Source organism: Mastacembelus armatus, chromosome 13 (genome assembly GCF_900324485.2).
Source record: "Mastacembelus armatus chromosome 13, fMasArm1.2, whole genome shotgun sequence".
NCBI classification, from domain to species: domain Eukaryota; kingdom Metazoa; phylum Chordata; class Actinopteri; order Synbranchiformes; family Mastacembelidae; genus Mastacembelus; species Mastacembelus armatus.
This window is the reverse complement of record NC_046645.1, coordinates 6,697,116-6,712,856: the sequence shown is the minus strand read 5'-3', so window position 1 is coordinate 6,712,856 and position 15,741 is coordinate 6,697,116. Positions and strand designations below refer to the sequence as shown.

The 15,741-nt window shown below is 39.4% G+C and overlaps 1 protein-coding gene across 1 annotated transcript in view; it reads right to left on the bottom strand.

Moving 5' to 3' along the window:
- dync2h1 (dynein cytoplasmic 2 heavy chain 1) overlaps positions 1-15,741 on the bottom strand; it is a 91,854-nt gene that overhangs the window by 66,538 nt on the left and 9,575 nt on the right. The window contains exons 22-41 of the mRNA XM_026313380.1: positions 15,425-15,552; positions 14,937-15,086; positions 14,580-14,785; positions 13,721-13,876; positions 13,511-13,625; positions 12,910-13,080; positions 12,028-12,186; positions 11,228-11,296; positions 10,932-11,086; positions 10,547-10,679; positions 10,340-10,457; positions 10,079-10,191; positions 9,814-9,927; positions 9,500-9,650; positions 7,117-7,322; positions 6,213-6,395; positions 3,649-3,831; positions 3,156-3,379; positions 2,728-2,843; positions 106-305 (exon numbers count right to left, since the gene is read on the bottom strand). Of these exons, the coding sequence (XP_026169165.1) occupies positions 106-305; positions 2,728-2,843; positions 3,156-3,379; positions 3,649-3,831; positions 6,213-6,395; positions 7,117-7,322; positions 9,500-9,650; positions 9,814-9,927; positions 10,079-10,191; positions 10,340-10,457; positions 10,547-10,679; positions 10,932-11,086; positions 11,228-11,296; positions 12,028-12,186; positions 12,910-13,080; positions 13,511-13,625; positions 13,721-13,876; positions 14,580-14,785; positions 14,937-15,086; positions 15,425-15,552 (3,050 nt within the window). The remainder of the gene's footprint in view (positions 1-105; positions 306-2,727; positions 2,844-3,155; positions 3,380-3,648; positions 3,832-6,212; positions 6,396-7,116; positions 7,323-9,499; positions 9,651-9,813; positions 9,928-10,078; positions 10,192-10,339; positions 10,458-10,546; positions 10,680-10,931; positions 11,087-11,227; positions 11,297-12,027; positions 12,187-12,909; positions 13,081-13,510; positions 13,626-13,720; positions 13,877-14,579; positions 14,786-14,936; positions 15,087-15,424; positions 15,553-15,741) is intronic.

Here is a 15,741-nt window from a genome sequence, read left to right as displayed (position 1 = left end):
TGGGTTTTTTTTCTAACAAACTAACTGTTGTCTCAATGATAACAGTGAAAACTTTAATATGTGGAGATATGTGGCTAATGAATAAATGCCTTCATGCACACACACCTGGCTGGGTATAAGTTCAAGACGTGCCTCCTTGTATACTTGTTCCAGTGCATGCATTAGGATCTGATCCTCCACATCAGTAAAATTAACACCAGAGAAGACATCTCTGACCAGAGCATCAAACCGGGAGCTATCGGTAAACGTCAGCTTGGACATGGTGTTCAGTCTCAGTGCCTGCACCACCAGACTACTCTCCTGAACTGCATGTAGATGGAAAAAGATTGATTTTCATACTAGCCTGAAATAGAAGCGGCTTGTAAAACATACTTAAAGGTTATGATTAAAAATAAAAGCAATGTTTTATACTAGTGAAAAAAACATATGCAGAAATAGAAGCCCAATGGAGTAGAACTAAAAAAAACAAGTCTACAAAAATTAGCTTGCCCAGTCATTACTGCTTTGCCCCGTTATAGAAGTGCTAATTACCAAAGCCTGTCATGATTTAAGAGTTCATCAATACTCTGTTCTCTTTTTCAAAGATGATGGCCTTCCCTGCAGGCACCAATCTGGAGTTTTTTCACAGCAGAGAGGAACACTTGGCCAGACTACACACAGAGACAAATGCAGGAAAACCTGGGGGACTCATATAGACAGACAGGAGGTGTATGTGGTTTTGTGTGTGCGTTGGCATCTTTGTGTTGGACAGATAAAGGGTGGGTGGTGGAACATAAGGATTTGGAAGAGAGAGAGGGATGGGTTCAAGAAGAAAAAAGGAGAGAGAGATGGGGGAAAGCATTGAAAAGCAGAGACATGAAGGGGAAACAGGGTTGAGAAACCGAGGGCAGCGAGTGAGAACGAATGGGACGAGAGCGGCACTGACAGCCAGGTATCAAAGTGAGAGCTAACAAGAGGTCAGAAGGAGGGGGAAGGAGGTGGGGAAAGTACTGAAGAGGTAAACAACATAACTCCAGCACAGTGTTTAGCAACAGAAGAATGGAGAAGGACAAAAGTACAGACAAGTGAAAAGCCCAAGGGAAGAAAAGTTTTAAGGGGTGCATTTGGGCTAAATGTCAATTGATGGTGTGTCTGTATTATAGGATTTAGAGAGCAAGGACAACAGCAGGTGTATAGAGAAAATAGTGGTCAATAGAGCCTTCTGATGTTGAAGTACGCTCATGCATAGTGTTTATCAAACTGCGTATAAGAGCTATCCACACAAGACACAGATTATCAAAACATTCTGTAGTGTGACCCTGTTGGGCACAGGATAAGCACCTCTAAACCAGTCAAATTTTCACTTTATCCTCTAAACCCTTTTCATCACCCCTACAACTTTCTGTCTCGCAGGAGAGAAGATTACTCTGAGGGCAGCTGTTTCAGCACTTCTTAGGAGGCACATTTTAGAGACTTTGACCAAATGACAAAAAAGCAAGTTTCCAAGTTATTTACAACTGGACATTTTTCAAACTATATTACACATTATAACCTATGTACATCCAATTTGACTACTCTTACTTTTTCTAAGTAATGAATGTATATATATATAAAATACTGGCTAAATCATATCAAGGCATTAATAATATATTGATAAACTACTATTAGCTTTTAGCTGTCTGGTATATTATATTATATGAAATTTTAGTAACTACTATTCTCCATTTGTGATATTTTTTTCCCTTCTGGGATTAAAGTATACATTATCTTATTATCTCATTTATTTTTGATCTGTTGAGTAGGCTGTCACAAGTCAGAAGAATCAGGTATCTAGAAATCACAGAGCTTTAATTCATAAAACAGGTTTTTTTCTCAACTGAGCCAAATGTACATCAATCCGCTCATCTCATCAGGGTTACTGATTACTTTAAAGTTACCTACAAATAGTCTGCCAATACTATTGTCCAATACTTTGGAAGTGTTTTGGAACTAATTTCATGTAACCGATTTAGTGGCTCATGCCCTGCAGTGGGTTGTTAACATGTAAATGAAGAACAGGATGCAGTTCATTTTCTGTGAATTTATGAGGCAGTAGCCTGGTGTTAGCTACACACTATATATAGAACACTAATGGGTTAGCCAATTTAGATTTCAGGAAGACCTGAAATGGCCTTATCTGTGAATGTCCACTATAGTGAAATTACAAAAAATGACAAATATTTAGTCTAATCTTATTAGCCTAATTTAGAAATATTTTTTATGTGAACAATTCCTGTATGGATAAGGGCTGTGTTATTGTTTCTACTAATTTGTTTTTACTTGTTAGGTTTACTATCTTATTTTTTCCCCCTATGAAGCATAAATACATTTTCAAACTGATACATCAAATCGACAATGTCATTTTAGTAGCTTTCCATCATCACTTGTCAATACCGACAGCACAATCTCAACTTCAGACTGAAAGAAGTCAGCAGTGAAATCACCTGGTGGTGTTTGGCTAGAAAGAGAAGATACGTATTTTGTGACTGTAAGTCTTCACATGGTGCCCTGTTTCCCTGTCTAAAAACCTTGCTGCTCTATATTAATGTGTACATTAATTACACATTTGTGTCTCTAAGTTTTATTTCCCTAAAACCTTCTCCTCACGTTCTTGTCACACTTGACTACTGGAAAAGTAAAAGTGCCTGACAGGAATAGTGTTCCTTTAAAAAAAAAACAACAACAAAAAAAAAAACGAGGAGGTCTTACTCTTGTCCTTGTCATGACTCCTCCTCTGTAGGTGAAGGAGACTGCCACAGGCCTTCAGCACTGTCTTCAGAGCACGCAAGCCCCAGTCATAGTGCTGCTGAGGAGTCAACAGCTCCCTGAACAGACAAATAAAGGCACATTTATCACACATACTTACACACTCTAAATTGACTGGACTACTGGCTAGAGCACTGTAGGTTGAGAGGTAGCTAAGTTATCAGTAAAATTAACAGAGTGCAATAGATTGTTTAAATAAATTCAACACATACAGCAAAACACCACACAGTAAACAATACAGATACAGACCAGATTAGTGACATAGCAGAATGGTATTAGTATACCACTCATAGGTTTACAGGTAATGTAATTCGCCTGCTCCCTCAACCATAACCCAAACCAAAAAAAAGACCAAACCCCACTATTTCTACCTTGCCAAGTTGAAGATTGCAACCAATTTGCGGCCCAATATTTCTCCATTTTTGAAGCCCTCAGAGTAGAGGATAACCTCAGCAATGAGCTCATTGTCTGGCCTGCTCATGGCCACGGGCCTGAACAGCTGCTTTAGGTTGTCTGGAAGCTTCTGTCGGCCTCCATAGCCTTTTCCCGCTGGATTCAGGGTGATGAACACTCCAGAGTTTGAGTCCAATTCCACCTAAAGAATAAAGAGAAGAAGGAAAGGTTATTCCCATTAATAAAATATGTTTATACTAGCATGAAAAAGATGACTGATTTACCAATGATTAATGCCCCAACCAAATTTTTAACATTGGATGAATAAATAACAGTCTGATTTACTGACAGCTGGTTTTCACAGAATGAGGTGGAAAAAGGCAGAAAATGGGCTTAAGGATTAAATGTGTTTTGGCATCAGTGCATGGAAACATGAAATATGTTTGGCTGCTTCAATTCTTATTTTCTGACCTCCCTCCCCAGCAGTTCACATGTTTGCTTGTGATGTTTGAGAGAATCTTGAATGGCCTGAATCTGCATGGAAACTGCAGATAGCACCGCCTCCTCTAAACGGTTAAACTCATCAAAGCAGCCCCATGCTCCACACTTCACCAAGCCCACAAAGATTCGTCCCATTGACTTCACATCGATACCCTGGAAAACAAACAGACACAAACCAGAAAAAAGGTCTTTTTATATGGTCTCACTGACAATTGTTCCCAACTGCCAATTGTCGTTTTTTGCATCTGTGTGCTTTTGTGCATGGCCACATGAATGATTGGAACATACAGTATATGCACATACCATATACAGTGGGTACGGAAAGTATTCAGACCCCTTTAAATTTTTCACTCTTTGTGTCATTGCAGCCATTTGCCAAAATCAAAAAAGTTCATTTTATTTCTCATTAATGTACACTCAGCACCCCATCTTGACAGAAAAAACCAGAAATGTAGAAATTTTTGCAAATTTATTAAAAAAGAAAAACTGAACTATCACATGGTCATAAGTATTCAGACCCTTTGCAGTGACACTCATATTTAACTCACATGCTGTCCATTTCTTCTGATCCTCCTTGAGATGGTTCTGCTCCTTCATTGGAGTCCAGCTGTGTTTAATTAAACTGATTGGACTTGATTAGGAAAGGCACACACCTGTCTATATAAGACCTTACAGCTCACAGTGCATGTCAGAGCAAATGAGAATCATGAGGTCAAAGGAACTGCCCAAGAAGCTCAGAGACAGAATTGTGGCAAGGCAAAGATCTGGCCAAGGTTACAAAAGAATTTCTGCAGCACTCAAGGTTCCTAAGAGCACAGTGGCCTCCATAATCCTCAAATGGAAAAAGTTTGGGACGACCAGAACTCTTTCTAGACCTGGCCGTCCAGCCAAACTGAGCAATCGTGGGAGAAGAGCCTTGGTGAGAGAGGTAAAGAAGAACCCAAAGATCACTGTGGCTGAGCTCCAGAGATGCAGTAGGGAGATGGGAGAAAGTTCCACAAAGTCAACTATCACTGCAGCCCTCCACCAGTCGGGGCTTTATGGCAGAGTGGCCCGACAGAAGCCTCTCCTCAGTGCAAGACACATGAAAGCCCGCATAGAGTTTGCCAAAAAACACATGAAGGACTCCCAGACTATGAGAAATAAGATTCTCTGGTCTGATGAGACCAAGATTGAACTTTTGGCGTTAATTGTAAGCGGTATGTGTGGAGAAAACCAGGCACTGCTCATCCCCTGCCCAATACAATCCCTACAGTGAAACATGGTGGTGGGAGCATCATGTTGTGGGGGTGTTTTTCAGCTGCAGGGACAGGACGACTGGTTGCAATTGAAAGAAAGATGAATGCGGCCAAGTACAGAGATATCCTGGAAGAAAACCTCTTCCAGAATGCTCAGGACCTCAGACTGGACCGAAGGTTCACCTTTCAACAGGACAATGACCCTAAGCACACAGCTAAAATAACAAAGGAGTGGCTTCGGAACAACTCTGTCACCGTTCTTGACTGGCCCAGCCAGAGCCCTGACCTAAACCCAATTGAGCATCTCTGGAGAGACCTGAAAATGGCTGTCCACCAACGTTCACCATCCAACCTGACAGAACTGGCGAGGATCTGCAAGGAAGAATGGCAGAGGATCCCCAAATCCAGGTGTGAAAAACTTGTTGCATCATTCCCAAAAAGACTCATGGCTGTACTAGCTCAAAAGGGTGCTTCTACTCAATACTGAGCACAGGGTCTGAATACTTATGACCATGTGATAGTTCAGTTTTTCTTTTTTAATAAATTTGCAGAAATTTCTACATTTCTGTTTGTTTCTGTCAAGATGGGGTGCTGAGTGTACATTAATGAGAAATAAAATGAACTTTTTTGATTTTGGCAAATGGCTGCAATGACACAAAGAGTGAAAAATTTAAAGGGGTCTGAATACTTTCCGTACCCACTGTATGTATGTGCTTTCAGAATAACAAGTGGGGATGCAAGGCATGCTTGAGTACTGATAGCATAACATGAGGCACTTCTGGACCAGATGAACATTTTCCTAGTTCTTAGAACCTTTGGAAGAAGTTTCCTTTTTGTGTCTGGAACTGAGAACTGTAGTAATTCCTACAATGCTGTTTTAGGGGACTTTTTTAGCTCCTACACCAGAGTAGGTACTTTTCAGCACAATAGGAACCATGAGTTGATGTTTATGTTGATTCATCAAACACTAAGATAATGCAGTACAAGCAACGTGAACATTTTTGCTAGCACTGTTGTTGTACAGAAGTGACATCACTATAGCAACCATCAGCCGGCTTACATTGTGAAGGGCCAAGTATTTGAGAGGGCTTCAGGCTAAACATAATGTTACAGCAGAAGATGAGTCTTCATCAACTCAAAGCACAGCTTCCAAAGCAAAGACAAGAACAGATGACGCGGTAAATAATGCTCTCGGCTTCACCAGTGCATCGGTGGTTAACGAGAGACATCACAGCGTGTTGTAAGTCTGAAAACACAAATGTTAGGTTCTAACAATTTGACGTTATGAATTTTTACCTCATCACAGTTGAAAACCAGCACCTGACGTCCAAAAAGTCCCCCCAGTGCTTTGACTGACTCAGTCTTGCCTGTGCCAGCAGGCCCATAGGGGTTGCCACCAAGTCCCATTTTCATGGCCTGGGTCAGAGTCAGGTAGCACTTATCAGTAAGTGGAGTGTGCACCAGCTTAGCCGCATTCCCCTGGGAGATAGCAGAGAGAGGATGGAGAAGAAAGTGAGCGATAAAGAGAGAAAGAAAGTGACAGAAACACAGTGAGATGGCCAGACACGAGTTAAGATATGGGGAGTGAGGAACAGCAGAGGGGGAAAAGAAGCCAGCAGAGGATAAAGACAGATCATGGATTAAAAGAGGGAAGAAAGAAAAACAAATAAAAGACAAGCGAAAAAATGAAAGTGAGACTGAGTCTAGCATGTGTTTTTCAAGGGAACTCCACAAGGGAAATACAGGATGCTATCTTCAATGTTCCTCATACCTGCATAAACAGTGCCACCATAAGGTAAAAAAGAAGAAATTCAAGTAAACCTACATTTTCAAGCTGATCAGTTGCCTTCTCAATGGTAATTAAGGTTTGAAATAAAAAAAATACAAATGTGTGGATGCCTATGCGCATAAATACATTTAAAGCTTTTATTGATAAACTGCAGTTGATTCCCTCAAACTCAAGTCAGATAATTACAGATAATTCTTTGATCCAGCTCTTAAGCCATAAAAATATATATATAAATATTTAATATTTAAGCATAAAATATTTAATTATCTCATTGTGGTCTGGCTTACAATTTTTTGTTTTATATTCTGAATGAATCTGAAGGTTAGCTGCAGCCCTGGAAACATCAGTGTATGTTTGTATCTGTCTAAACAATTACAAACCAGAAAAGGATGTAACTTGATGTCAGCGCACCTGGTATTCATATGTATAGCTGAACTGTGCATCCACCATTTGTATGTAGCAGCATTTGTCTGGGCCCATGTAGAAGCGAAGCTGCTTCTTCCAGCCCCAGGCATCAGGACTGTTAACTCCTGCCTGGTTAAGTTCCTTCACCACACTAATGTTGTGGATGATGTCCAAGATTAAGGCCTTCAGCTTCAGCTGCAGGATACTGGACTCTGCACATGAAGACATGCATGAATATCAAGAAGGCAGAATTGGTCAAGTTACATTAATAAGCTTGTAATGGGAAAAAAAAGAGTTTGTCATATCAAGAATGTGTCAATGACAAATCTATTTGTAATGCCTGTTTATAATCCTACATGTAATTTTCTTATGAATTTGTAATAAATCTAGTAAAGTACATACTACTTTTGTTGTATTTAGGTATTTAAATTAATCCCAGGTTATTACATGATTAGAAAAAAAACTACCTGGTAGTCCTTTACCTGCTTTGTTAGGACTACATGGCAGACTTAATTGTAAATAGCATGACAATACCTTTTACATTACCAAAAAAACTGGTCTTGTCATATGTAAACAATGTTGTTTAAAGTGCAAAAATGTATTGACTGGTGAGAAGAATAAATGCAACTGTGTAAACAAGCCCAACAGTTAAGTTACAGTTAAAAACTTTTGAGGGAGTGAGTTTTCTGTTGCCAATACGAACAACTATTTAGAAAAAGAAACTTTGTCAGACTTGAATACAGCCACACCTACATCCTGGAAAGTCAGTATCATGAACCAACCATAACTGGGCTTAAATTCTACATTAAACGCAGGAAAAAGCACTTGAGACAGCTTCCTGTACAAACAGTGCTATTGATACTAACCGATCTGGCAGCCCGAATCATTCAGTACTGATGGTTTCATATAATCACCACAATTTTTATTACTGTTAAACCTCACCAACAAACCCCACAATTCACCCACTGGCTATAGTGAGGAAATACTGAGGGAATTTTAGGTTTTAAAACATATATCTTCTTTGTAGATTAGTTTTCTGAAACAGGTTTAAAGCTGCGATTTGATCTTCTAAATTATAATTGGTTCAAATGGCATCTGCTAGTTAGATACTTTTAATGCTTTGTATGCAGGAATGCAACAGTAATGTCAGAAATGTACAATATACCTTGCTAAATCTCCAATATTTTGTCTTTCTGTGCCACAAGGGAGATGTCTCCCACACCCCAGCCTGGGTTTATGGCCCATTTATGTAGACTGGGTAATTAGATTATCTTTCTTGCCATTACTTCAACTACTTTAATCAGTACTACCACTCGACACCCTTATCAGCTACCTGGTTGTTTTAAGGGAGCAGGTAATTTAAGGAGATGTTATTATTGAAATGCCTGACTGGCAGTTTTGCATGCAAGACAGTGAAAAAAATGAACCAGTGTCTGTGTTTCTAGCACAGTGTCATGCTGAAACATTTGGTATTATACAATGATGTCAAAAAATCTAACCTAACTGACTCACTAAAAAAAATCTGCCCTGAGTAGCATTTTGTGCAACTGAAACAAGCATTGCTTTTATAGATTTTTATATGACATAGAAATGTGGAATTTGGCAGCAATGTCCCGTGAAATTATGCCACTAGCAGGGTTATGGAGCAGCTTTTCATCTCATGCATGAATAAGAAACCTTGATTTATATTTAAAGTCATTTTTACAAATTCAGGTTCTGTGAAAACCCCTGCTGTCATGATTTATGTAGCCACAGATTCAGGCCCAGGTCATTAACTTGGCCTTCCAGCTACTGCATCTGCAGCTTTAAAGGGTACAGTCCCTCTGCAGCCTCTTGTGTTTGACTGGCTATCAAGATATTCACACAAGAGCAGTCATTTGGCATTAAACTTTAAGTCTTAAGTAAAAATCCAAGATTTTGATCAGAGCACAATCTTCAAAAACACAAAAGGGAGTTGGATAGTGGAACATAGTGCAAATGTCAAGTGGCCACTGTTTACAGTCACAGAGATTAATATTGTACAGAGTGCAGATTCTCTGGCTGAGAAGAATACAAAATAATTATGAATACGTCTGATTCCATTGTAAATGAACAGAGACAGGAAGGAAAAAAAGAGATGGGCCTACATGAATAACAAATCGAGATCCTAAGTTTTGACACTATACTGCAACCTATTATGCAACTTAGATAAAAGATGAAACTAATATCTGTTAAATCAAAATACTGTCCATTTGCAGCAAAAAAAAAAAAATCACAGCTTGGAAAAATATTTTATATTAATACAACATAATGAAGTAATTAAAAGTTGGTAACAGTATTTGCTGAGGTTCAGGGAGAAATGACTTGTCTGAAAGCCCACACATATATGCACCGAACCAAAAACACAGACCTGTGTTAGTGTTATCATCAGAGCTGGTGTCCACTGTAGTGTAGTGTTCTAATTTGGCAGTGAGCTCCAGCTCCAGCTGCTGCAGATTTTGTTCTTTCAGAGCTCTCTCCACATCTTCAGTAAATTGGATTTGTTCAGCCAGACATAGAATCTACATCAAAAATGAGAAAATTTAGACAAAGAGCTACTTTTTACTGTTTAACAGCTCAATCATAGTACTGTCAGCTGCCGGCATCAAATCCCTTTTGGAATATTAAAGAAAAACAGATATTAAATCTTCACATTTAAATAGTCGGTATGAAAAGTATGTGTACCTGTGATGGGAAGCCCAAAGGGTCCACCTCCCCTTTCCTCCCCGCTGACACACATTCATACAGTAAGTGCTTCAGAGTCTCCTTCATTTCCACAGACAACTCACTTAACCACACCTAAAAAGAAGTTAAAACCCAGCAACAAACAGAAGTGAACAGAAAGACTTCAATATAAAAAAAAAACACAACAAAAACAGGTCTGTACACACAGAGCTTCAATCAAACATACATCCAATATAAAGAATATAATTCAAAAAAACAACTTCACCTCCACAAGACTGGAAATGCGTATGAGGTTTCTGAGGGGCACAATTTCTCCCTCCAAAGAACACATGGCGACAATGTGCTGGCACTGCTCATCAAACACAACACCGTGAATGCCTGCACAGATAATATATATGATACATATAGAGTATACAGGTTACCATCACTGTCCAAAAGAATATCCTAGGATATAAAAAGCGAGGACAGAACAGAGGAAAAGGAACAGAAAAAAAATGAGCAAACCTAGTAACTTAACATAACTGACCTGCAAAGAGTTTCTTGAGGTGTGACTGAATAACAGTTGGGTTGGTTGATTGTCCAAGAATCTCTAACAGGTCATCATCTCCAATGAAATAGAACCGTGGGAAGGCAGAACGCTTTTCCTGCACAAACCGCACATACCAAATAAAATCAGCTGAACTATACACCTGCCATTCTCAATGCAGATAACACTGTGCATGTGTGTGTGTACCTCCAGGAATTCATTGAGTGACTTTTGACAGCGCTGTAGCTGATCCAATATAGTGACCAGGGAGTTTCTTATGCCAGCCCTTGAGCTCAGAGAAACAACTCTGTTGTCTCTCTGAATGTCCGACATTATAGACCTGTTACACGTATAGAGAAAGTGTGTTTGTTACTGATGTGCGTAAGACATATTCTGTCAGTACCAAAATTTGACCTGCAGTACATTAGCCAATATATAATGAGCTTTTGCACTTTAAAATATAAAGCAAAAGCTGTCTGGATCTGATACAGTATCTCTCTCACACAACCACGGCCACCCACACCCACACCCACCCACACACCCACACCCACATCCGCACCCACACACGCACACACACACACACACACGGTACCTGAAGTCATCATCAACCCGTTTGAAGCGGGCCTCCTCCCGAGGCAATGCACCTCGTCCAAAAATGGGCTCCAGGTAAACCCAACGCCTCTGGATGGCATTTAGATTGAGCAAGTACTCATCTAAATCTGACAGACGAACCTCCCACAGACTGACCTGGATATACACAGAGTGAATATAGTTACAGCGGTTGCTTCTAAAACCTATGTGTGAAATAAAAACAATAAAAACATACAGCAACAGAAGATTACATCAAGGTATTTGATTATAAAGCTCTATTCAAAGATTCAACCTGACCTTGTCTTGGAAGCTACGGTAGTAGGGAGAGTCTTTCAGAGACTGCAAAAGACAGCGGTTATCTCCAACCTGAATGGGCACAGAGTGGTGATTAAGGCAATACCTGCTAATCCTTAAGATTTCATTCAGTGGTGCCAGTAGATATGTCTGCATGTATATATTGTGTATATACCAAGTGCTCACTAGATGTAAGATCAAATGACTGCTCAAACATAAAAAAACATGGCTCTATATGCATACTTTACATTTTACTTCAATTAAACAGCAGCTAAATGCTGATTTCCATTTCTGAGAAAGCACATGTAGTGTGATGTAGTGGGTTCTTTCATACGTTGTTGGCATGTCTGGCATTTTTTAGGTTAAATTTTAATTAATTAATAATTTAATTATTTGGGGCAGCACACTGACAGTGGTTAGCACTGTTGCCTCACAGCAAGAAGGGCCTGGGTTCGCAACCCGTCAGGGACCTTTCTATATGGAGTTTGCATGTCATGTTCTCCCTGTGCTTCCATGGGTTTTCTCCAGGTACTCCAGTTTCCTCCCAAAGTCCAGAAACATGTATGTCAGGTTGATGGTGACTCTAAATTGCCCATAGGAGTGAGTGTGAGGTTGTTTGTTTTTGTGTGTCTCTATGTGGCCCTGTGATGGACTGGTGACCTGACCAGGGTGTACCCCTGCCTTTCACCCACAGAGAGTTGCGATAGGCTCCAGCAGATCCCCATGACCCTTGTTAGGAATAAGCTGGTATAGATAATGGATAGATGACAAAGTGAGCATGCATTTGTTTGGTGTGCCCATACCTGGTTGACTATATCCTTCCAGTCCTTGATGAGGATGAGAGTGCGCTTGCTGCTGTCTGTGTACTCAGTGAGGTTAAAAGTAGCTGTAGCTCCCCACAAATCCAGCTCCCTCAGAGCTTCTCGGATTGTCACCTCCGCCTGGGCTCGGCTGTTCAGATCCTATATGAAAGTGAACATGCACGTACACATACACTTATAATAAATTCAGTTCGCAATCTCCAATAATTTAACTATGCATGTTTTGTTAAACCAGTACAACACTATCATCTGTGCCACTCACTCCTCTGAATTGGTGAGCAAGAAATTTTACTACCCCATTTGACAATCATGTTTAGCCATATTTTCTATAAACTGTTACAAAATGTTGTAGATGTTCTCTGTGGCTAGTCAGAAATATAATTTTAGGCACTGAAAGACACCCAAACCACAAGCAGGAAGCTGGATATCTCTCCCTAAGTGATTCGAGTGATTCGCAAAATCTGAATCCATAATATCAGAGTTTTCTGATGCCTTTAAAGATTTATTTAACCATAAAACAAGATTTTATTTTCAACCTCTTCAGACACTCAAATGCTTATATTTTATCTACATATCAAAGTATGAAATCATATGTTTTGTGATGTGAATAACTCTGTAAATCTACAGGGGGAATTCTTTAACAGTGGGTGTGAAATGGGTAAATACAAGCCAGTATTAGCTGCATTATTTGCTGCTGCCCTCTAGTGTTGCTTGCAACTTACTGCAATACTGATGGACTAAAACCAACACAGTACAGTTTTACAAAAAATCTAAATTATAATCCCATACATATAAATATCATAGATACTAAAAACATATGAGCCATTTAAAGAGTTTAGATCCCTAAAAAGTGTGGGTACAAACCTTGAGCTCCAAAGCCTTTTCTATGATAGTATTTGCCACACTCAGGAGGTCATTAAAGGTAAGTCTCTCTAAAGTCGTCCCTCTTGGCAGACCCAGCAGACGAAACATGTCCAACCAGTGGTCCTGGGACAGGTGCTCCCCACGCACATACTTCAGCAGCGGGACCATGTTCTAGACATACAAACGGAAAATTGTGAAATGAGCATCAAAAGTGTAAACGTAGACTCATATTTGCTAGGAAATTGTTTCAGAGACCACTCTTTGACCATACACAGTCTTTACAATACTAATGCAATCCTCTTGTTATGTATAGTTAGAATTAGAATAAAATATTTGAGACTTTGCAATCGAGTGTACACATTGTGGTCCACATAGTATTGTCAACAGTGGATGAATGCTTTTGGTTTGGGTGATTAAATTATATCAAAGATTTGTATAATGTGATTGATTGACTGTCATGCCATTTGCTGAGCACATGTATTCACATGCCCATACTTTGGGGAACTCCCAAAGTACTCCCCATAAGCCAATTTCTGCCAACTTTAGTGAGAGTGAATTGAAGACAACTATAAATGATTGCTTAAACTATACTAATGTCTACCTTGTATTTGTCCACTTCTCCTTGTAATTTAACAGACATGGAAGTGGGCTGCTCCAGTTTCCTGAGCCTGTCCTGCCATGTAAACAGAAACTCCTCAAAAACATATGTCTTACTCCTGTAAAACAACAGAAACACATGCATTAATACACAGCTCAACACATGGTGAAGACAAAACAATTAATGCAGCCACTGAGAAGTTTAAATTTGTACCTGAATATAATCCAGTCTTCCTGGGCCTTCTCTGTGAAGCCCTTCTGCCAGTCTTCATACAGACCCCACATCTGGCTATACTCCTCCATGTCTCTTTTTGTCTCCTCTGCTAGGGAAAAATCTGGGACTTCCAAGTCAAAATAGGTACAGTCCTCACTGTGGAGAGGAGGGAGGAGGGATGAGGGAGGAGAGAGGACAGAGGAGAGGCAAAAAAGGAAAGGAAAGGATGGCTTTATATGTTTGGTGACACTTCAGCTTTTAAACTGAAGGAGATGCCCAAAAATTATACAGCAATTTCCGACTAGATGTGTTAAATTAAATGCATCAGTTGTAATACATTCATTTAATTTCATTAATTTTACAGTTCTATAATAGAAAACAGTAACCAGAAGACAATAATCTAAAAAAAAAAACAACAAACAAAAAACAAACAAACTGATAAATAAACTGTTTTCCTGTTGATATAATGTCTGAATTGTTAGTCAAACTTGTGGCTATAATATCAATCACTTGAACTCTACAACGCCAGATTTAGAATGGTTAATGATTTGTGTGTGGGTTTTCAGTATTATTAAGGCTGTCAATGTTAACGCGTTAATGCATGCGAATAATATCTTAATGTGATGGCACAACGCCTGGTCTGCTGAAAGGCAGTTTCATTATAAAAAGCTTCCAGATGGAAATGGTAAATACTCGTATTTTAAATTTGCGATTTATCTTGATTAATCACAATCCATGACTGTAATTAATGCGATTAAATTTTTTTAATCAATTGACAGCACTAATTATTATATATTTATATGAATTATTATCTGGCCACAGAATAAGCACATTATATCTAACCAAAACATTAACTTACAGTAGTTTACTGCGCACCAGCTCCAGCTCCTGGAACTCTTGTTGCTTGTCCCTAATGGTTTGGAGGCAAACGACAAGGGCAGCATCATCACTAGTGTCAAACACCTCATCTTTAGGCTTCAACTGGTCCCAACGGGCCTTAAACCGCTCTAGATCTGCCCTGTAGGCATTGATACGACCAGCAGCATTACTTCGCATTATCTCCATCTACAGGATGAATAAGACAAAACAAGGAAAGAGCAGAAGTACACAGCCAGAGACATTAAGAAAGGATGAGTTTAAGTTAAATAAGTAGCAAAAGGAATATTACAGAATGTTTGTGCTGAGAAGATCCAACATGCATTTGTGAGTTTGTCACCTGTTCTTTAATCATAAGCTGATGGCTCTCCATGACAAGTTCTAGCTTGTCCCACTTGGCTCTTAGAGCAGACAGGGAGTCCAAGCCTGCCCCAGCCACTGCTCGCAACAGTCGGGTTTTCTCCTCAGCACACTGGAACTGAACTAGGGTCTAATCACATACATACAGTATCATTTGACAGTTAGTCTTTCCATGTGATGTCCAACATTTGACTTATCCTACATAGAACTGCAACACATACAACATAAATAAACAAACACCTATGATCTATGCATGTCATGTTACTGATAGTAGTAGTTAACATAGTTTAGACACTAACCTTTTTATTTATTGAGACTAAAAAATAAAAGCAACAAAGTCAAAGACACAACTGAATGTACAAACAGCTTTTTTTCTAAGGAAAAGGAACTCCTATTAGCCCAGCCTTCAGGCATCTCTATTATACTTTAAGGAAGTTTCTAGCTGTGTTTTGGGGTGTAGTGTCTTACTTCAGGTTTGTGGGCTAGTATCTGGCTATATTTGCCCGTGGTCACAGCAATCTCCTCCATGCTTTCTGGTCGAATGGACAAGGCCTCCATTGACTCTGAAACAAAACTGTCTATGGCCTGTGTATGGCCTGAGAGCATGGGATACGAGAAACACACAGAAGGGAAACAGAAAGGGGAAGTGATATTGGGCCAAATTAAAAAAAAAAAATCGAAAATGAAATAAGAACAAAAACGAAATGGAAATGTGGAAAACAGAATTGGTTCCTATATTAGATAAAAAATATTAACACTGTGTCCTGTACAGTCACAAAATATGT